The following is a 23,984-nucleotide window of genomic DNA, read 5'->3' on the forward strand; positions in this document are numbered from 1 at the left end:
TTATGCTGAAGCCTCCTGGAACCAAGACAAAGCCTGAAAACAGTTTGGGAGAGATGTTTATTCAAGTAAAACTGCCATTGAACTTCATCTGAAGGTCTCGACTCAAGTTATTCTTTCAAATCACTCAATTATTCCCCCTTTTTATTACTTTGGAGCCAAAGCCTGGGGTCCAGCAGTGTCCAGGTAGGAGCACCGTGATGCACATGAAGAGACACTAAGGCCGCACTACACCACCCGGCATTTCCTAAACCCGGGACGCGATATAGGGGGCACTGGGGGGCGGCACATGTTGCATAAGCAGAGGCAGACCGAGTGGCTCTAGAAAAATAAAATAAAAGTGGCCTCATGTTGTAGGCAGGTCCAAATTGACAGAAGGCAGGGTCAACACAAGTAGGAGGGGTATAGTGACACATAATACCACCCCAGCAGAGCCAAATTCCACTATAATGCTCCAGCGACCGGTTGGCGACTGCGTTATTGATACAATTAAGTTATTGACACTCAGAAAGGCATGTTTTTTAGTCATGGCATGACTCCATTTACGAAACAGTTTGGCACCTAAAAATAAGGATGTTATTGCTATTTTCCCCTCCCTCACCTGTGATATCCTGTGTAGTACAGGCAACTGACAAGGACACAACATAAAAAATGACAAAATGGTGTTTGGTTATTGCATATGTTAGAAGGACAAGAACCAAAGATAGAGAAAATAATTAGATGAAAACAGTAATACATATAATTCCCCCACACCACTCTTCTGGTGTAAAAGACGCAATAGCCGTGTTTATAATCTGCGGCAGCTTAGAAGTTTCTCAGAGATTTCTGTTTAGGTGCACAAACTGCCAAAGGATATGCTTAATATAGGCTATAAATTAGGGTGCATCCGCCGTTAGTGCAGGGGATATCATAGATTGGCATAAAATGCTGGTCTATGATAAATCTCACCCAAAGTGTACAGGGAGATATTAACACATTGGTAGGTTAATGAAACCACTTTGCTTCCAGCACATTTTGGCACGGATTTTCACCCCTATGATGTCATGAACCATGTGACATCATTACATACACTGGTACTCTACTGGGGAACCACCAACCCATGTCCCTGACAAACACCCCCTAAAGCTGCCATCTACAATGATATATCCAAGGAAGAGAAATTAGCCCCTGTTGTCCTCCCATGTAGAGCCTTTAAAAATAAAGAATCACATCTCCAACATGGGCTTGTAAAAGGCTTGAAATGAAGAACACACCCTCTTGCAAGAAAATACGTATCTTTTGGATAACGCACGGTTGCTATGGGATATCATTGACCCTGTTCTAATGCTCACTTCACCTAATTGAACTTTTTGATTGTTAAATGAATGTTGCTGTACCTTCAAATGCTTGCTATTTACATGATGTTCTATATCTCCCCACACTTAACCCCTTAGGGACACAGCCTTATTTCACCTTAAGGACCAGGCCATTTTATGAAAATCTGACCAGTGTCACTTTAAGTGCTGATAACTTTAAAACGCTTTGACTTATCCAGGCCGTTCTGGTTAAGTTTCAATTTCTCTACTTCTATAATACATAGTAATACCTCCAAACATAGTTATTACTTTACATTCCCCATATGTCTACTTCATGTTTGCATCATTTTGGGAATGATATTTTATATTTTGGGGATGTTACAAGGTTTAGAAGTTTGGAAGCAAATCTTGAAATTTTTCTGAAATTTTAAAAGACCCAATTTCTAGGGACCGGTTCAGGTCTGAAGTCACTTTGTGAGGCTTATATAATAGAAACCACTGAAAAATTACCCCATTCTAGAAACTACACCCCTCAAGGTATTCAAAACTGATTTTACAAACTTTGTTAACCCTTTAGGTGTTCCACAAGAATTAATGGAAAATAGAGATATCATTTCAAAATTTAACTTTTTTGGCAGATTTTCCATTTTAATAATTTTTTTTCAGTTACAAAGCAAGGGTTAACAGCCAAACTAGACTCAATATTTATGGCCCTGATTCAGTAGTTTACAAAAACATGCTATATGTAGTGGTAAACTGCTGTACGGGCACACGGCAGGGCGCAGAAGGAAAGCAATGCCATACAGTTTCTGGAAGGCATGTTTTGCTGGACTGTTTTTTTTGACACCATGTCCCATTTGAAGCCCCCCTGATGCACCCCTAGAGTAGAAACTCCATAAAAGTGACCCCATATAAGAAACTACACCCCTCAAGGTATTCAAAACTGATTTTACAAACATCTTTCACCCTTTAGGTGTTCCACAAGAATTAATGGAAAATAGAGATACAATTAGAAAATTTCACTTTTTGGGCAGATTTTTCATTTGAATAATTTTTTTCCAGTTACAAAGCAAGGGTTAACAGCCAAACAAAAGTCAATATTTATGGCCATGATTCTGTAGTTTACAGAAACACCCCATATGTGGTGGTAAACCGCTGTACGGGCACACGGCAGGGCGCAGAAGGAAAGCAATGCCATACGGTTTCTGGAAGGCAGGTTTTGCTGGACTGTTTTTTTTACACCATGTCCCATTTAAAGGCCCCCCTGATGCACCCCTAGAGTAAAAACCCCCAAAAAGTGACCCCATTTTAGAAACTACGGGATAGGGTTGAAGTTTTTTGGGTACTAGTTTAGGGTACAATGATTTTTGGTTGCTCTATATTACACTTTTTGTGAGGCATGATAACAAGAAATAGCTGTTTTGGCACCGTTTTTATTTTTTGTTATTTACAACATTCATCTGACAGGTTAGATCATGTGGTATTTTTATAGACCAGGTTGTCACGGACGCGGCGATACCTAATATGTATACTTTATTTTTATTTATGTAAGTTTTACACAATGATTTCTTTTTTGAAGCAAAAAAAATAATGTTTTAGTGTTTCCATAGTCTGAGAGCCATAATTTTTTAAGTTTTTGGGCGATTACCTTGGGTAGGGTATGATTTTTGCGGGATGAGATGACGGTTTTATTGGCACTATTTTGGGGTGCGTGTGACTTTTTGATCGCTTGCTATTACACTTTTTGTGATGTAAGGTGACAAAAAATGGTTAATTTAGCACAGTTTTTATTTTAAATTTTTTACGGTATTCATCTGAGGGGTTAGGTCATGTGATATATTTATAGAGCCGGTCGATACGGACGCAGCGATACCTAATATGTATACTGTAAGTTTTACACAATAATATCATTTTTGAAACAAAAACAAAATCATGTTTTAGTATCTCCATAATCTGAGAGCCATAGTTTTTTCAGTTTTTGGGCGATTATCTTAGGTAGAGTCTCATTTTTTGCGGGATGAGATGACGGTTTGATTGGCACTATTTTGAGGTGCATATGACTTTTTGATCGCTTGCTATTACACTTTTTGTGATGTAAGGTGACAAAAAATGGTTTGTTTAGCACAGTTTTTATTTTTTATTTTTTACGGTGTTCATCTGAGGGGTTAGGTCATGTGATATTTTTATAGAGCCGGTCGATACGGACATGGCGATACCTAATATGTATACTTTTTTTTATTTATGTAAGTTTTACACAATAATATAATTTTTGGAAAAAAAAAGAAGATGTTTTAGTGTCTGCATATTCTGAGCCATAGTTATTTTTTTTTGGGGGCGATTGGCTCAGGTAGGGGCTTATTTTTTGCAGTATGAGGTGTCAGTTAGATTGGCACTATTTTGGTGGGCAAACTCCTTTTTGATCGCTTGCTGTTGTACTTTTTGTGATGTAAGGTGACAAAAAAATGGTTTCTTTGGCACAGTTTTTATTTTGTATGGTGGTCACCTGAGGGGTTAGGTCATGTGATATGTTTATAGAGCCGGTCGATACGAACGCGGCGATACCTAATATGTATAATTCCCCCCCCCCCCCTATTTTTTACAAATTTTTTACCAATTTTTTACCACATTTTTTTAACTTTATTTGGGGAAAATGACGTTTTTGTTTATTTTTACTTGAAACTTTTATTTTTTGGGGGGAAAACTTTATTTTTTCCACTTTTTTTTCACTTTATTTTTTTGTACCACTTTGGGACTTGATCTTTTGGGGGTCTAATCCTTTGCAATGCATTCCAATACTTCTGTCACCGGAAGGCAGCGCGATGCCTTCCTTAGACATCGCGCTGCCTTCCATGCCATCGGGTCCCCCCCACAGCCGCATGGGGACCCGATAGCACCGCCACACGCCACCACCGCAATAGATAAAAGCCGCAAACCGCAGGTCTGAATTGACCTGCGGTTTGCGGCGATCGCTGACATGGGGGGTCACGGGACCCCCCCCCCCCCCCCCCCCGGGCATTTAGCCGAAGTGCCTGCTCAATGATTTGAGCAGGCACCGGCTTCCGATCACCTCCCGCTGCGCGGCGGTGATCAGAAATACACAGAGCGTACATGTACGCCCTGTGTCCTTAAGTACTAGGACATAAGGGCATACCTGTACGCCCTATGTCCTGAAGAGGTTAAAGGCTACGTACACCTTCGGGAGGCAATTTTTAAAAATTATTGCATTGTACTCATTTTGCGCAAAAAATAATTTTTCTAATTGGTCTCTATTAAAAATTTTGAACCACTGTCTTTGTGCATCCTTGAGATTATCTAATAGCAGGATCTGAATTTTCTCTCTGTTCAGTCAGACAGCTCACCTGACGGGCTCCTTTTCTGTGATCTCCTATATCATTATTGCTCAATTCTTATCTGAGAAGGGTATGAATAATTTTGGACTGGACACTTTTTGCTCAAATAATGCCTCTTGTACATCGTCTTATTATCTTTTGGGAGACACCTATGTCATTTCCCGTCAAAAAATCCTTGCTGGTTGAATAAAAGTAACTTTAAGTCAAAATTTGCCTGGGGTATGAATAATTATGGGCAGCACTGTAGGTGCAACTCAAGCCAGAAGGAGAGTGAGTTGTTTCCTCTTAAAGATACTGGGGCACATTTACTAATATTGTCTTTTTACGTCGGTCTTAATATTCCCCTTGCGCTGTCGTAAGATTAGTCTAATTTATGACGAGGTGTATCTATGGCAGTCCATATGCCTGGCAAAAAAGTATTTTCCAGGAGTAAATGTTAGTAAATTGGCCGGGGCCAGAGTCCAGCATGCCCCTGCTCCGTGCAACTGCCGAACACGCCATGCAACTAAAATACATTTTTTTTTCAAAATAGTCGGAAGTCCCTTAATAAATGATCCCTATTGTGTTATATTTGAGTGTTGCCACTTAAAGAAACAATGTACCTAATTAACCTGTTGCCTCTAACTAAGCCTGTGCCATCTTTGAGAGACTATAACCAGTAAAGCTCCTTTCACACGGGCGAGTTTTCCGCGCGGGTGCAATGCTTGAGGTGAACACATTGCACCCGCACTGAATCCGGACCCATTCATTTCTATGGGGCCGTGCACATGAGCGGTGATTTTCACGCATCACTTGTGCATTGCGTGAAAATCGCAGCAAGCTCTATTTTGTGCGTTTTTTACGCAACGCAGGCCCCATAGAAGTAAATGGGGCTGCGTGAAAATCGCAACCATCCGCAAGCAAGTGCGATTTTCACACACGGATGCTAGGAGAGGAATACCCCTGTTATAACCATGTTATAAGGGAAAACAATACAATCTACCTTGAACCCAAACCTGAACTTCTGTGAAGAAGTTCGGGTCTGGGTACCACATTCAGTTTTTTATCACACGCGTGCAAAACGCATTGCACCCGCGTGATAAAAACTGAACAACGGAACGCAATCGCAGTCAAAACTGACTGCAATTGGGTACCTACTCGCGCGGGTTTGCCGCAACGCATCCGGACCTTATCCGGACACGCTCGTGTGAAAGAGGCCTACTTTCACACTGGCGTTTTGGCTTTCAGTTTGTGAGATCCATTCAGGGCTCTCAGAAGCGGTCCAAAACGGATCAGTTTTGCCCTAATGCATTCTGAAGGGAAAAGGATCTGCTCAGAATGCATCAGTTTGCCTCCGTTCCGTCTCCATTCTGCTTGCAGCGTTTTGGTGTCCCTCTCACGAAACTGAGCCAAATGGATCCGTCCTGGCACACAGTGTAAGTCAATGGGGACAGATCCGTTTTCTATGACACAATCTGGTACAATAGAAAAAGGATCCGTCCTGGCACACAGTGTAAGTCAATGGGGACAGATCCGTTTTCTATGACACAATCTGGTACAATAGAAAAAGGATCCGTCCTTCATGACTTTCAATGGTGTTCAAGACGGATCAGTTTTGGCTATGTTAAAGATAATACAAACGGTTCGGTTCTGAACGGATACAGACAGTTGTATTATCTGAATGGATCCGTCTGTGCAGATGCATGACGGATCCGCACCAAACGCGAGTGTGAAAGTAGCCTAAGCCTGTTGCCTGTCAAAAGACTGTTGTAACCATTAAAGGGGTTTTCTAGGATTAACATATTGATGGGCTATCCTCAGGATAGGTCATCAATATCAGACCAGTGGGTGTCTGACTCCTGGGACCCCCGACCCCCTGTATGAACAGCCCTCAGTGCTCCGTGAGTGCTTAGGCCTCTTTTTAGGCTATGTGACGTCAAGTTCATCAGTCACATGGCCAAGACGCAGCTTTGCCCCATCCAAATAAATGGGGTTCACCTGTGATACCAAGCACTTTTGCCATCAAATGGACTGCACTGTGCTTGGTAAGCTGTAGGGAGACCACGGTGCTCACCAGAGGCATGGTGAGCGCCATGGCTTCCTCAGACCCGCCGATCTCACATTCATGAACTATCCTGAGGATAGGTCATCGATATGTAAATCCCAGAGAACCCCATTAAGCTTGTTGCCCCACGTGAGTCAAATAAAGTTCACCTTGTTTAAGCTAACACTGGGTCCATCTGATTCCTTCCACCATTCTAGAGTGGGGAGTCGCAAATACCCCTCAGGGTCAAAGAGATTCTTTCTGTAAGGTTTGACGCCCTTGCAGACTGCCTTTGTACATTGGTGTCCCCGTCAAGTGTCTGGCAGCGGCAGGTCCTGACACTTAATTTATAGTACCAGCACCCCTTGTGCTTATACTGTTCACCACTCCCCACCTGCGATGTTACCATCACCGAACGGCTCACCAGTGACTACAACAAGGAAACACATCAGTCTCTGTGATATCTCACGGCAGCATAGGTGGAGCCTTAGAGAAGATGCAAAGGTGAGGGCTCCTGTACGCTGGTGTAGATGGCATGCTCTGACAGCTCCAGCTTCTGACAATAACTTTATAGGACGGCAAATACCACCTTTCATGTACCCACTTGTATGATCATCAACTGTGACATTACCATCCCTTTAGACATGTCAGGCAAAGTCACATGGGCAGTGACATCAGCCACTGTGACATCAAGCTGCAGTGTCATAGAGCCTAACGCTGGGTTCACACCTGAGCGTTCGCGATGGAGCGCTCTGTATGCGCGATTGTACGGGCGTTTGCAATCGCGCATACAGAGACAAGCGAACGCCCATTGTCGCGCGTTCCCGAAAGTCTATGTACGGGAACGCGCGACAAGACGCCCCAAAGAAGCTCATGTACTTCTTAGGGCGTCGGGCGTTTTACAGCGCGATCGTACGCACTGTAAAACGCCCAGGTGAGAACCATGCCGATAGGTAAGCATTGGTTTCTCCTTGTTGAGCGTTTTACAGCGCGTAGGAACGCGCTGTAAAACGCTCAGGTGTGAACCCAGCCTTAGGGACACACCACTACTCAGAAACGGGCTTCAAGGTGCAGCCACTATGGCAGCTCCAAATATCAGTTTCTAGACTTCACCCCTTGTGATGCCATGTTCCCACCTGTGATGCCACCACTTATTTTAGGGTCTCATAGAGGAGACCCCGGGCATTGCCACTTACATTGCCCACTATGATGTCATTCAGCCTGTAATTTTGTCACATGCACTTTTTACCTAGAGGGAGCTCACCAGCAAAAACTAGCACACCAGTAAGTAATCATTTCAGCCCCATAAAAAGCCTATATATTCATTTAGGTCTCCAATTTACAGCCTGACAGAACCACGGTAAAATTTTTACACTGTTTTGAAAATATTCGCCACACTCACAAAATACAGTTACAATATAAAAAAAAACACATAAAATACAAAACACAATTCACATAAAATGTGAACATGAGAATGTTATACAATGCCCAAACATAACTGTGTCCGCTTCCACGCCACATAATGTAGGCATTTACATTGCATAACTGTATATAATAAAGCTAAAACTGCCAACACAGGCCATGCAACACTTTTACAAGCTGTATCCTGTATGTACTGCCTACTTAACAGTCCCGTGAGTCTCCTCAGCAGAATCTTCTACTGTGTTACCTTCTCCTAAAGTCTGACACTGGCATCACTGAATGGATAATGTCAGACTGTGCAGGGACACCCACTCAGTTGGAAACATCATTGCAAACCGCTAGTAAGGCTACATTCAAACGTGAAAAATGGCTGTGTGTTTTTTTTTTAACGGCCAACATATGATTGTTTTAAGAACAATGATATTCTATGGGGTTATTCATGTGGAATGCACGTAGCTACTAAAACTGACATGTCAGGTGTGGTGAAAGGTTCTCTTTAAGTATAAACCCAGAAAATGGTGCATTTTTGGTACAGATCTTTGTTCTCTCATAGCAGGATTAGGTTTCATTTTTGGCCGCTCAGGCAGTTCCAAAAGCACCAAATTCACTAAGGCCTAGTTTACACAAACGTATGGCTTTTATTGTTTTTTGTGGTCCGTTTTTCACGGATCCGTTGTTCCGTTTTTGAGTTCTGTTGTGTTTCCGTCTCCGTTCAGTTTTTCAGTATGGCATATACAGTATACAGTAATTACATAGAAAAAATTGGGCTGGGCATAACATTTTCAATAGATGGCTCCACAAAAACGGAACGTATACGGAAGACATACGGATGCATTTCCGAATGTGTTCCGTTTTTTTTTGCGGACCCATTGACTTGAATGGAGCCACGGAACGTGATTTGTGATAGACGTATCCTAATGGTTTAGGTGAGGAACACAAATGTGCCTACATAAAACCACTAAATGCCTACTACTACTACTCCCACTGGATCTCGAACTACAGTGGCAGGAAACAGTATGTTGAAACTGTGGGATATGATTCCATACAAAAACTTAGCAAAGTGAAAAAAAAAACTGTGAAGCAGAGCTTCCTGACAAGTTCATAAAGTGCACAACCACAGGCAGACACCTTGGTGTGTCTGGGATTTCAGGTACTACTAGTGCGGCTATCAAACCTCAATAACCCTTTCATGCTGGACACACACGGACTGAAGAGGAGATCTCCACAACACTCCAGTTAACCTGTCCATCTTTTAGACAGCCTGGTTCTCCAGCGCTTCACATTGTGAGAATGACACTGATTAATATGGCGGGAGTCACAAGTCAGCTATGTACAGTGTGCGCACAATAATAACAATCCTCAGCGTCTGAAACAGAATCCACTAAATCTGTAAGTCATTTAGCAGAATGGGATTTTCCTTTCCGTCGCCTGCCAATTGCTCTTCTTTTCCAAATTTCCACAGCAGGGGAAGCCTATGACTTACATAATGACTTTAGCATGCAGGGTTTATTTATATATTAAAATATATTTTTTCCATTAAGTGTGGCTCGCTAGTGGTACACTTGATAGTATCAATTGTGTCGGGAGGATTACCCCATGAGAACATCACACAGCTACCCGCTGCCAACTCTGTAGCGAAGAAATATTGCACCAGTAGTCTACGCCGCCATGGAATTTAAAGGGGTATTCCTATTTGGGACATTGATGGCATATCGCTAGGGTACGCCATCAATGTCAGATAGGTGGCGGTTCGGCTATTTTTGGAAGCCCCACAGCAGTGAATGGAGAGCAATCTGCGCATGCGCTGTGTGCTCTACTTCAGTTCGGGGAACCCCTTTCTAGAGATTGGAATGGGTCCCAGACATCCTAGTGACATGCCATTAATGTCCCAGATGGAATTACCCCTTTAATATGAAAGCACCAGCTTAGATGCTGCAGGAATCAGAAATTAGGAAATGTGCTACAGTGGAGGTTATGACCCATTTACATGCAGGGAAGTGTTATCTAATGAGTGATGCTTATTCAGAAAGAAAAGAAACACTTCTAATGCTTACATGCGAAATGTTGTCCTTACCTTTTATAATGGACTTCTTGTGAGTGGTGTGTAGTCTGTATTTAATGGGGTTCTTCATGTATTTTAGTAAATCAGTCCTTTATATTGTCCTTTGGTAGGTAGATCATTTAGTTAGTACTTACCCGTCCCTCACTCCGCCGATGCCACCGTCCCTGCTGGACTCACACAGGCTACGGGCTCTTCCCGACTGGATGTGTGCCCTTCTATTACTGTTCAGCTGCATAAGGGTACGTCCACACAGTCAGGTTTCCTGATGCAGTTTTGGAAGCCAAAATCAGGAAAGGATGATAAAAGGAAATAAAGTATACAGGACAGATACGACTTCTCCTCTTTTTTGAATTCACTCTGGGTTTTGGCTTCCAAAACTGCATCATGTGGCCGTACCGGTCACCGTTCCTGTCAACGACTGGCTGCAGCGGCGTCAAAACAAATGATGACAGCGGGGGACTGGAGTGAGACAGCTGAGACTGGAGAGTGAAGGAGCCTGGACCCAGCAGTGGGCAACAGGTAAGTATGCTTCCCTTTCCAGGTCTGCCCAGGAGGGGGAGTTTGCCAGACACTCCCCAAAAGGTGGCCAACCCCTTCAAGTTTACCTCATCTATGGTTGCTGCATCTTTGGCACCTCCTGGGCGTCAGCACTGACAAGTGAATCCTCCATGTAGGTAGCATCTCCTACCAGTTGACCACTGTGACCTGTACATGGTAGGATGTATCCTCTTCCCTTGTCCTAATACGCCTAATGGGAATACTTTTGTATCTGTGTATATCATTTAATGTATCTATGGTTTTTGGACCATTCTTTACCCTTACATAACCCCCTGATGAAACCATCTCGGGGGAAACGCGTCGGGTTGAACCGGTAAATAGGTCCACCACGTAGGACTTTCTTAGGGTTACTAGGACAGGTACGGGGAACCCCACCATCAGGAGTTGCCCCCGGGCTGAGGATAGACCAGGGCTTTTGTTAGGGATGGTTCTCCCTTCCCTGGTCAGCCGGTCACTGCGCCGTGTTCTTTTACCTTTAATAATCTATTGGTCCTTACGATAGTGGTTGTGTGTTATTTTTCTTTATCTGTTATTTGTGTAGATCACAGTTAGCCGTTATATTAGGCTTGGGAGATATTTTTATCTAATTAGAAATAAAGTATTGCATTTTAAGAGTCCTATTTCTATAAACTTTTTTGATTTACCTCATCTATAGGTTTAGTAAAACTTCCCCAATATCTCACTGAGCTGCTGATATGCGATGATCATAATGATATCAGTGAATTAGGGTCCTTTTACAGGGACTGATGACCGGGAAGGAAGCAGACATTGCCAATGAGTGGAGATGAGAGCGGCCCTTACATGCGGCAATCACCTCCGCCGTATGGGGATCACTATCGCAATCACCTCCGCCGTATGGGGATCACTATCGCAATCACTCGTCCCCATAGAAATGCAATGTTTCTGGGCAGCAGAGTTCACCAATGATGAATTTCACTGCCACCAGAAGGACACGATGACCTTCGTTCATCCGCTGATTGCGGCACCACTCACACACGCCAATTATCAGGAATCCGCTCGCCCCCCCCAATAATCTATCAGATCATCAGTAGGACCCCAAGTCATTTCTGATCTTTCCCTGCAAATACTTTAGGTTTTGTCAGTATTTGTTCTCTTGTCAGTCCAGGTCACCAAGTTTAGATAAGTGTCTTATTAGGGGCTAGGGAAACCCCTTGTAGTCATCTCATGAATGAGCAGGAGCCGGGGAAGCAGATCCCCTCTCCCAGCCCTCAGAGTGCGGACTAGGACGTCACCAGAGCCTTCTGGGCTGGGGGAGGGGCGGCAGAGGAAGGAGGGACAGAGGAAGGTGCTGTGTAGGGGGTGTTTTCCAGCTTTAAAAAGCCAGCAGACAGACTCAGCTCTGCGTCAGAGAGAGACTTGGAGACTTTACTTAACTCCCAGCTTAACACCAACACCGGGCACTCACTCCCTCCCTCACCCACACTGCCACACGTGCCAATGCCAGAGCTGTCACCTGTCTGCAGGACTCCGCACGGCTCCTACCCTTCAGCTTGGAGGATACCAGGGCACCGCCAGCAGCTCCGACCACCAAGTGGATGCCACGCACTAGTGTAGCAGCTGCCGCTCCTTGCAGTCTTCCCCTCGGTCCGCTGCTGCCAGCCCGCGCCAGAGACACTGTGGAGTTCCAGCCCTTCTTCCCATTCATCATGAAGTCGGCGGAGGAAGGTACAGTGTGAGCACCAGCAGCACGTGCCCACAGGGTGCCCGGGGGTGGGGACCGCAGGGTGGCAGGGGGAGGATGTGGGGATACCAGAGCTAGTAGCAGTGCACTATTACTAGCATCACTGATAACTGTGTGTATGTTGCACTGGTAGGTACTAGTATAGGTAGGTATACATTTGCCATTGCAATGGGTGAGTGGTTGACAACTGTATGTAGCACTGATGGATATAAGTGTAGGTAGGTAGAAGTGCAGGTAAGTATACGTTTACCATTGCTATGAGTGAGTGGTTGATAACTGTATGTAGTACTGGTAGGTAGGTAGGTATACGTTTACCATTACTATGGGTGAGTGGCTTGTAGGTGTAGGGATGGCAGTAGTATGTATTCAGCTGGTAGCCTGCTTGTCATGGTTGGTATGATACTATTACTTTTATATATATACCACCATATAGTAATTCCCACTATAGGATGGGAGCAGTATGCCAGTGCCATGCTATGCATTTACATTGACTCCTCAGTGACTCGGTATTATCCCTCTGTGGCAGAACTGCTGTATGTGTCCTTTATTAGTGTAGGACTCTTCTTGGTGTGTGGATGTGCACATTGTATTATAGTACTGCCATTAGCATTCATCATGAATACAGTATATGATTAGTGAACTGGATTTTGGGGGAGATGTTACAGGTATGGGGTATGCCCTGTGTAAGGCACACACTGGAGATGTTCCACCACTACTTTGTGTAGGAGGTTTAGAAGCATGTATCCACCACTGATGGAGGTGTGTGGACCATCGGTGATAGCTGGACTCTGAAGACTCCTGTGACTGTGTATACAATTGTGAAATGTACATGCCTGACAGTGTCACCACTGCCTTCTGCCCATGTCACTGGCTGCTCCTGGTGGTGTAGCCCACTGTATGGACAAGGTTGTTAACTTGTTACCATGTCTAGAAATTGCTGGGCTGGAGTATTATTCAGTGAGATGTCGCTATGGTTGGCACAAGAGTATTAATAATGATGAATGAGATGTTAGCACATTGGTCAGGTAGGCATTATTAGTGAGGGACACCTGAAAGATAGTAGGTACCAGTGCCAGCAGTGAGGAAACCTTCAGGTGTAAGGAATCAGTAATGAGAGAAGGTACCAGTACCAGTAGTGAAGAACACCTGACAGGTAGAATGTAATAGTACCAGTAGTGAGGGACAGCTGACAGGTACAAGGTCTCAGGACCAGTAGTGAACACTTGACAGGTAGAATGCCTCAGTACTTGTAGTGAGGGACACAGGACAGGTAGAGGGTCTCAGTACTTGTAGTGAGGGACACCGAACAGGTAGAAGCTCTCAGTACTTGTAGTGAGGGGCAGCTGACAGGTAGAGGGTCTCAGTACTTGTAGTGAGGGGCAGCTGACAGGTAGAGGGTCTCAGTACTTGTAGTGAGGGACAGCTGACAGGTAGAAGGTCTCAGTACTCGTCGTGAGGGACACCGGACAGGTAGAGGGTCTCAGTACTTGTAGTGAGGGACAGCTGACAGGTAGAAGGTCTCAGTACCAGTAGTGAGGGACAGCTGACAGGTAGAGGGTCTCAGTACTTGTAGTGAGGGACACCCGACAGGTACAAGGTCTCAGTACTTGTAGTGAGGGACACCGGACAGGTAGAGGGTCTCAGTACCTGTAGTGAGGGACACCGGACAGGTAGAGGGTCTCAGTACTTGTAGTGAGGGACAGCTGACAGATAGAAGGTCTCAGTACTAGTAATGAACACCTGACAGATACAAGATCTCAGTACTTGTAGGGAGGGACACCGGACAGGTAGAGGGTCTCAGTACTTGTACTGAGGGACACCGGACAGGTAGAGGGTCTCAGTACTTGTACTGAGGGACACCGGACAGGTAGAGGGTCTCAGTACCAGTAGTGAGGGACAGCTGACAGGTAGAGGGTCTCAGTACTCGTAGTGAGGGACAGCTGACAGGTAGAGGGTCTCAGTACTCGTCGTGAGGGACAGCTGACAGGTAGAAGGTCTCAGTACTTGTAGTGAGGGACAGCTGACAAGTAGAAGGTCTCAGTACCAGTAGTGAGGGACACCGGACAGGTAGAAGGTCGTACTTGTAGTGAGGGACAGCTGACAGGTAGAAGGTCTCAGTACTTGTAGTGAGGGACAGCTGACAGGTAGAGGGTCTCAGTACTTGTAGTGAGGGACAGCTGACAGGTAGAGGGTCTCAGTACTTGTAGTGAGGGACAGCTGACAGGTAGAGAGGGGTCTCAGTACCAGTAGTGAGGGACAGCTGACAGGTAGAAGGTCTCAGTACTCGTAGCGAGGGACAACTGACAGGTAGAGGGTCTCAGTACCAGTAGTGAGGGACAGCTGACAGGTAGAAGGTCTCAGTACTTGTAGTGAGGGACAGCTGACAGGTAGAAGGTCTCAGTACTTGTAGTGAGGGACACCGGACAGGTAGAGGGTCTCAGTACCAGTAGTGAGGGACAGCTGACAGGTAGAAGGTCTCAGTTCCTTGTAATCTAATGCACCTGCTTGTGTATAGCATGCCTGCTGGGCGGTTTCCTCATTGTGTTGTGGGTGGCTGGACAGGTGTGCACCAGACACATGCAGTGTACAGTTTAGCTGCAGGGTGAGGACTGATGAGGAGGAGGCTGCTTCCCTCCTGGTGTCCCCCGGTCATCCCTCGCCAGTCTGTAGCAGTCTCCAGTGCTGGGATTGTATCCTGCCTCCAGTTCTATGCCCATTTCCCCCCACCACACTGAACCTACTGTAGTCTGATGAGCAGTAATCATAGTCTAGCAGCAAATAGCAGCGATTAAGACACCACCCATAATTATAACCATCCCTGACATCCCGCAGACTGGAGAGGACACATTCCTCCAGACAAGCATGGATCTTCTCTGCTGAGGACCTGGCAGTGTACACGTGTCAGGAGCACTTCCTACTGCACTGCCTGTGGCGGTACTTATCCCACATTATCCGGCGCCCTGAGGGAAGATAGCGGAATGTTTAGATGCAGTCCTATGTAAAAACACAGAAACACGTCAGTTGTGGACATAGCCTCAGTGCTGGTGTACAGGATGTGTGTGCATAACCACTGTCTATCCTGACAATACTCTGCAGGGTGAATGGAGCTGAAGTGTCACTGGCCCCCTCAGTAATCAGTCCTACAGCCAGACACAAGGAACATAAGCAGGTAGCTATTGGCAGAGTAATAAAAAACATAATATAATATGTAAGTAAAAAGATTTTATTTATATATATATATATATATATATATATATATATATATATATATTAGTAAAAAAAACAGTCTTTATACCTAAAGATAGAATGAATATATATATATATATATATATATATATATATATATATATATTTATATGAGTCTTTAGATGTAATTAGTCCCACAGAATGACAGAAGTAAGGTAATTATATGAGTGAAATATATCAGATAGATGACAGATAAATGATGGATAGATAGATATTAGATAGATGATAATTAGATAAATGATTCGATAGATAAATAGATGATAGATTGATAGATATGCGATAAATAGATAGATATGAGATAGATAGATATATTAGAGATAGATATGAAATAGATAGATAATAATTAGATGATTCGATAGATAAATAGAAGATAGATAAATTGATTAGGGATAGATATGAGATAGATAGATATATTAGCGCTAGATAGATATAGATAGATAGATGATAATTAGGTTATTCGATAGATAAATAGAAAATAGATAAATTGATTAGGGATAGATATGAGATAGCTAGATAGATGTATTAGAGATGGATATGAAATAGATATAGATAGATGATTCGATAGATAAATAGAAGATAAATTGATTAGGGATAGATAGATAGATAACTTGAGGTTGTGACTTGTGATGAGAAGGAGGTGATCAGTTGCTGCTGCCCCTGTGATTTCCACTATATGGGGGTCCCTTTAGTACATTACTAATAGGAGTCTGCATGGCGCTCCTGCTGGTTTCATTTGCACTGCCCTCCAGGTTCAGAGATCACTGGGTGCCCCATGTGCCAGTCCTGCCCTAGTCATGAATACTGCGCTGTGTAGCTGTATATTAAATTACTATATCGTGTATGTGCCAAATATTAGTCTAGTTCCTGCCTTGTTAATAGGCTGCAGTCAGGGAATGAAAGCCCCCTTTATCTGGTGTAGGAGGCACTACTATGGGTGACCAGTGTGCCAGCTTCTGGGAACAGGAGTGCAGGCTGGTGTTTTCTGCAGAACCTGTAAAAACACCCCGGGCTTACATTACACATTATCGGCCACCAGATATTAGTCGGAGTATTACAAATCCGCTGCAGCTAATCTTTGGAATGTATGCGATCATTCCCAGGGCAAATTCTACTGGGAGTACTCACTTCTGTCAATGGGTACAAGCAGCGAAAATGTTCTAAAATAACCCAACTACAAGTACAATATTTACTGTGTAATAACCATTGCAGGATATAAAATAAACCTTAGCTGATAGCTAAGTAATTATCAGAAATAATAAGTAACCAGACCGAGAGTCGTATTGACATTTGTGCTGGCCGTCCTTTGCTGGGTTCTCCATAAATACATTTTTATAAATAAATAAAAAATAATAATTAATGTAATAATTGAATCGTCTCATATTTGGCTCCTGTTAGGGAGAGCAACAGAATTATTAACAGTATATAACTAATAAATCATGAAATAAATAATTATTTTTTTTTCATATTTTTTTTTTTTATACATTTGTTTTTTCTTCCCACTCACTGTATATTAGGCTGGATGTGAGCAATTACATTCAAGCCTCATGCCTTACATTGATTTTTTTTTTTGTACAATATATTACAATAATAATACATTATATGTATTATTATATTTATTATTATTATTCTGTATGCAGTCTGCTGTGTTGGGGGGTGTTTATGTGTGTGTGTTTGTGGACTGTGGAGCAATAGGGGTAATAATAGGGGTAATCCATTACTTTTTATTATGTTCTTCCTCCAGCAATCACAGGATCAGTAAGGTAAACACTGTGGCTGGAGGAGGCAGTGCTGCTGTCAGTGTATAAGCTAACACTATACATATACAGAGCAGTCACCCATCAGCTAACTATATAAGGCAGTGGGTTACTGGACATGCTTAGTCTCTCAGTTGTCTCTGCAGTCATGCACATTCATAAAAGAAACCTATGTCTAGATTGCTATGGGTTTCTATAATGCTGCCTTTTTTTGTTTTTTATTTATTTTTTTTGAACAGACTACTTAGGGTTTTTTTTTGTATTTACATTTAGCATCCATGCACTACAGTACAGGTATATCAGTGCACATGGATCTGTAAAGGAGATATTATATAATGCTGCCTTTTTGTCACTTTTATGCCTTGTCTTTGCTGTGTGCACTTGGACAGTAGTGATTCCTGTGTGCATAGTATGCTAGCACTAGTGGGTGCTGCAACTAAACACAAATACTTGGGTGACAGAAAACAAAAAGCTGTTAGGTAGTTAGTGGCTTGGGGACATAACAAAACATAAAAGCAATAAGTGGTAAATGTGTGTTTTTGTATGAAAAGATTTTATTCATACGTTGCGTGGTTATATTAACAAAGGTCAAAATAATAAAGCTTCACAAGGTGCTTGTAAGATGTTTATATGGCACTAATATAGCTTTTGTTTGTATTCTGCACCATTTTCTATATGTCATAAGTTATGCCCCCTTGTTTTTTTTTTTGTGCTGTCCACAGGGACATCCTGTCCATAAAATGGTGTCTGGTCACATGACCCTTTAGGGACAGAACCTCTGTGTGGACCGCACATAAGACATAGAAATAAGGGCTCATACCTTATAAAATATAGAATAAGGCACAGAATTTTAACATATTAGTAAGTGCCACATAATCATCTGTCAGTACTAGCCATGAAGTGGCCAACCCCTTTAAGGCCTCTTTCACACGAGCAACATATGCAACTCTTCGGACATTTTCCCCTCCGTTTTCTTCAGTGATCCTGCAAATCTGATACGTTTTTGCATATTTTTTCTGCCGGATTTCATCAGTCTTTGATGTGTTTTTCACACACGTGAGGAAAAACATTAAGGATAGCACACAGCTTCTTCTGGTAAGCGATTCACATGAACGTTTTTTGAGTTCCGTATACGGTACCATTCATTTCAATGGTTCCGCAAAAAACTCTGTATGCATTTCGTTTCCGTATTTCCATTCCGTTCAAAAATTTAACATGTCCTATTAGGGTGCATTCACACGTCCGTAGTGTATTGCGGATCCACAATACACCCGGCCGGCACCCCCATAGAAATGCCTATTTTTTTCCGGAGCCACGGACCGTAAGATCGGCCGCGTGCTCCGCAAATGCAGATGCGGAACACATACAAAATGTACTCCGTATGTCTTCCATATCCGTTTTGTTTTTGCGGAACCATCTATTGAAAATGTTATGCCTAGCCCAATTTTTTTCTATATAATTACAGTACTGTATACTGTATATGGATGGAAAAACGGAACGGAACCGGAAACACAATGGAAACAAAAAATTTAAAAATGGATCCGTTAAAAACGGCCCGCAAAACACTGAAAAAGCCATACGGTCGTGTGAACGAGCCCTAACCTTCAGTGAAAAACGGACTGCACACAGATACCATCCGTAGACTTTCAGGGTTTTCTGCATTGACTGTCCTGTGTGTAAATTGGATGAAGACAGAACATGCAGAGATTTTTCCTGAACATGAATAAACCCATTGCCTTTAATGTGTCCGTGTTCAGTCTGGATGTCTGTCCCTCGTAAAACATTCCCTGTGTGAAAGTAGCCGAATGCTGTGCTCATGTGCGTTGGAGGCTCAGGAGCCTCTGTCCGGGTTGTATTACATTTGACTAAAAATGAATGTTATATGCAGCACTGTTTTTTTCCAGAAAAGTTATGGACACCTTGGCAGAACCTGACGGACCCCATTGTACGTCAGTTGACGTCCGTCATGTGACTGATACAGCACTGGGTTCTGGTTCTGTTATAGACGGAAACCACAAAGTAGATGTGAACACAGCCTACCTCTCTAGAATATCCGTCAGCCTGCCTCTCTAGAATATCCGGCAGCCTGCCTCTCTAGGATATCCGACAGCCTACCTCTCTAGAATAACCGGCAGCCTGCCTCTCTAGAATATCCGACAGCCTGCCTCTCTAGAATATCCGGCAGCCTGCCTCTCTAGAATATCCGGCAGCCTGCCTCTCTAGAATATCCGGAAGCCTGCCTCTCTAGAATATCCGGCAGCCTGCCTCTCTAGGATATCCGACAGCCTACCTCTCTAGAATATCCGGCAGCCTGCCTCTCTAGAATATCCGGCAGCCTGCCTCTCTAGAATATCCGGCAGCCTGCCTCTCTAGAATATCCGGCAGCCTGCCTCTCTAGAATATCCGGCAGCCTGCCTCTCTAGAATATCCGGCAGCCTGCCTCTCTAGAATATCCGGAAGCCTGCCTCTCTAGAATATCCGGAAGCCTGCCTCTCTAGAATATCCGGAAGCCTGCCTCTCTAGAATATCCGGCAGCCTGCCTCTCTAGAATATCCGGAAGCCTGCCTCTCTAGAATATCCGGAAGCCTTCCCCTCTAGAATATCCGGAAGCCTACCTCTAGAATATCTGACAGTCTACCTACCAGGTCCCATTGATGCCAGATTAAAGCATTTTTCTGTATATGTAGGTGGACTAGGCCATGGCTGTGATGCTAGGCTTCCATATGAATGCAATGAGTCATACAAACCGTGTCCTACATGTGACTACAAGACGATTTTTCCACTGACACTGCTAGACCGGGTTTTTCTACACTTGACATTTGCATTTATTATATGTTGGTTTACATGAACCTGATATCAGAACAAGCGAACTGTACCCCCCCTCCCCATGTTATTTACAGCACATGCGTCAAGCACCCACAGCTTGGCCCCACACTAATGAGCGCTGACGTATTTTTGGCCATTGGGGAAAAGGACATCCACAAAAGCATATTTGAGACAATATGAATACGGAATCCTTTATATCCTGGGAGACGCCCCTTCCTCTGTAATGATGCAATGATTAGAGTATTTGCCACCAGTTTACAGCATAAGGGCTCATGCACACGACCTCCATACCGGCTGTGTGCATTCCACAGGCGGTCCCCAATAAAACAGTCCCATCCTTGTCCATAACAGGACAATAAGGCTACATGCACACGAATGTATGTGTTTTGCGGTCCGCAAAAAAAACTGAGGACGTTCCGTATGGCAATACTTTTTTTTGCGGATCAGATCCATTGTAAAAATGCCTATCCTTGTCCGCAAACTATAAAAAAAATAGGACATGCACTATTTTTTTTGCACACGGTGTGGAGGTTTTTTGCAGACCCATTGAAATGAATTGAATGAGTCCGCATCCTATCCGCAAAAATTTTTTTGGTCATTTGTGTTTTTTTGCGGTCCCATTGAAGTGAATGGTTCCACATATGGGCGTCCAAAAAATAATAATTTATATTTCACATGGTTGTGCACGAAATGCCAATCACTAATGATTGTCTTGTGGTCAGATTATGCCATGGGATCTGCATTCATTTCTATGGCCTCATTAGCGCCAGTTTGGGCAGCGCCTTATGGGTACATGTATGGCTACTGCAGTGACTGGGGGCATTATCAGTTAACCCTGTGTGGTCCCAGGACATGAGGCCTTGGCACAGGGGGCACTGTATGGAATCATCACCTCATAGAGGAGTCCCAGGCTGGAGTAGGGCTAGATACTGAGGGTATGCCAAGCACGGGCATAGCGAAGCACCATGTGAACAGCCTGGTATGCCAGGCAGCCGGGTGAGGGGGGCGCGCACACAGGAGGGGCTGAGGAAGCCGCACTGTACACAGTATAACGGGAGGAGGAGGGACCGGCAGCTTCAGCAACAGGTCCCTGCTGAGGAGGAGCCTGCCGGAGACTACACCGCCTGCCTCAGTCCGCGGCACCCACCGCCTGTCACTGCCCGGCAGAAATGAGCGCCCCAGGGGACGACCCGGAGCTCGACTTCGATTATCTGTTCGAGTACGAGTACGACAGGAGCCCGGGGCCAGAGGCCAGAGGTGGGTGGACGACGAGCCGCTGGGCGTGCAACCGGTGGCTCTCCAGCTGTTTGGGAAACTACAACTCCCAGCATGCGCCGCACGCCGTGACACGCTGGGAGTTGCAGTTCGGTGGAGAGCTGCAGTTTGCGGAGAACTTGCCGCTTTGTTTCTGCTGCGTTATCTCTTGTCAGGAGCGAACCCCGGGGGAAACGCGCAGAGAGCGGCCACCATTCACACACAGCGCAGGGAGCGAGGCGCCGGGACAGGGACTAACACTGGTGCCTGTGGAGACTGGGTGCAGGGCACTGGCATCTGTGGAGACTGGGTGCAGGGTACTGGCATCTGTGGAGACTGGGTGCAGGGCACTGGCATCTGTGGAGACTGGGTGCAGGGCACTGGCATCTGTGGAGACTGGGTGCAGGGCACTGGCATCTGTGGAGACTGGGTGCAGGGCACTGGCATCTGTGGAGACTGGGTGCAGGGCACTGGCATCTGTGGAGACTGGGTGCAGGGCACTGGCATCTGTGGAGACTGGGTGCAGGGCACTGGCATCTGTGGAGACTGGGTGCAGGGTACTGGCATCTGTGGAGACTGGGTGCAGGGCACTGGCATCTGTGGAGACTGGGTGCAGGGCACTGGCATCTGTGGAGACTGGGTACAGGGCACTGGCATCTGTGGAGACTGGGTGCAGGGCACTGGCATCTGTGGAGACTGGGTGCAGGGCACTGGCATCTGTGGAGACTGGGTGCAGGGCACTGGCATCTGTGGAGACTGGGTGCAGGGCACTGGCATCTGTGGAGACTGGGTGCAGGGCACTGGCATCTGTGGAGACTGGGTGCAGGGCACTGGCATCTGTGGAGACTGGGTACAGGGCACTGGCATCTGTGGAGACTGGGTGCAGGGCACTGGCATCTGTGGAGACTGGGTGCAGGGCACTGGCATCTGTGGAGACTGGGTGCAGGGCACTGGCATCTGTGGAGACTGGGTACAGGGCACTGGCATCTGTGGAGACTGGGTACAGGGCACTGGTGCCTGTGGAGACTGGGTACAGGGCACTGGCATGTGTGGAGACTGGGTGCATATGACTGGCATCTGTGGAGACTGGGTGCAGGGCACTGGCATCTGTGGAGACTGGGTACAGGGCACTGGCATCTGTGGAGACTGGGTACAGGGCACTGGTGCCTGTGGAGACTGGGTACACGGCACAGGCATCTGTGGAGACTAGGTACACTGTACTGGCATCTGTGGAGACTGGGTATATGGCACTGATATCTGTGGAGACGGGTACACAGCACTGGCATCTGTGGAGACTGGGTATATGGCACTGATATCTGTGGAGACGGGTACACAGCACTGGTATCTGTGGAGACTGGGTACAGGGCACTGGCATCTGTGGAGACTGGGTACAGGGCACTGGTATCTGTGGAGACTGGGTTACGGTACACTTACTGGCATCTGTTGAGACTGGGTACACGGTACTGGCATCTGTGGAGACTGGTTTCAGGGCACTGGTATCTGTGCTATGGGCAGCTAAGCCAGTTCTACTTTACACCAGTTGGATAAATGCCCCCCTATGAGTCAAATGCTAAAACCAAAGCGTTTCTGTACCATGCCGGAGTGAAACTACTGCGGATGGCCTGGTATATGGGAACCCGGCCTTACCCACGCCCCTGCCAGTATCTGAGGTAAAGTATGTAATATGTTACCAGTACTGCCTATCCGCCATATTTTTTGGGGGGGACATTTATCGTTCCCCTATGCCGTTTTTGGCATTAAAAACACTAACTCTAGTCACAACTTGTGTTTTTATGCTGCTCTCACCAGTTTCCAAAAAAGCGAGGGCAGAGTTTGGGCGGCTCCATCTGCCCAGTACATTCATCACCATTTAGTCAGAAACGGGTGTAACTGATGACTGAAATCTACGCCAGATACGAGCTGGTGCACGGACTGCCGGAGGAGGCCTCCTCCGACGGCACAGGCCCCGTGAAGCCCGGCATAGCACGAGGCCAATATGCTTGAGTCGTACAAGTGCTCCAGTTGGCATATGTGACTACAAGTGCTCCAGTTGGCATATGTGACGTCCTTCCAGAAGATATTTAATGAATGAGCATTCTTCTCATTGCAGCGTTCATGGCCATGCTGGGGTCATGCCCTCAAAAGCAACATTACGTGTCAGTGAATGGGGGTCATTTGTAAAAACAACGTGTGTCCGTGCTGAATCTTTACGTGGTTTATCCTGTTGTAACCTGTGCACCAATCTCATGTAACGGGAGTAAGATGGCACCACAGGGCAGCAGCCCCATTATCTCACAGGCTTCAGTCCGGTACATGCTACGCCGCTCTTTGTCATATGTGGATGGAAATGTACTTTGGGGCACGTATAGTAGGCATTTTAGGGCACTTTTGTGGCATGCCAAATTAGCGTCAGTCTTAGTATATCTGCCCCTTCGTGTTTCATTGGTTGGTGGAGACAGTCGGGAGCTGCGCTCATCAGTCCCATAGAAGTAAAG

The 23,984-nt window shown here is 45.2% G+C and overlaps 1 protein-coding gene across 1 annotated transcript in view; it reads left to right on the forward strand.

Annotated features, from left to right (window-relative positions):
* Positions 1-12,014: 12,014 nt before the first annotated feature.
* The window catches only part of LOC122937923 (nuclear factor of activated T-cells, cytoplasmic 1-like), a 206,036-nt gene continuing 194,066 nt past the window's right edge, over positions 12,015-23,984 (forward strand). Inside the window, 1 exon segment of the mRNA XM_044293119.1 lies at positions 12,015-12,393. Within this exon segment, the coding sequence (XP_044149054.1) occupies positions 12,264-12,393 (130 nt within the window). The 5' untranslated portion in view covers positions 12,015-12,263.

Source organism: Bufo gargarizans, chromosome 5 (assembly GCF_014858855.1).
Source record: "Bufo gargarizans isolate SCDJY-AF-19 chromosome 5, ASM1485885v1, whole genome shotgun sequence".
Taxonomy (NCBI): domain Eukaryota; kingdom Metazoa; phylum Chordata; class Amphibia; order Anura; family Bufonidae; genus Bufo; species Bufo gargarizans.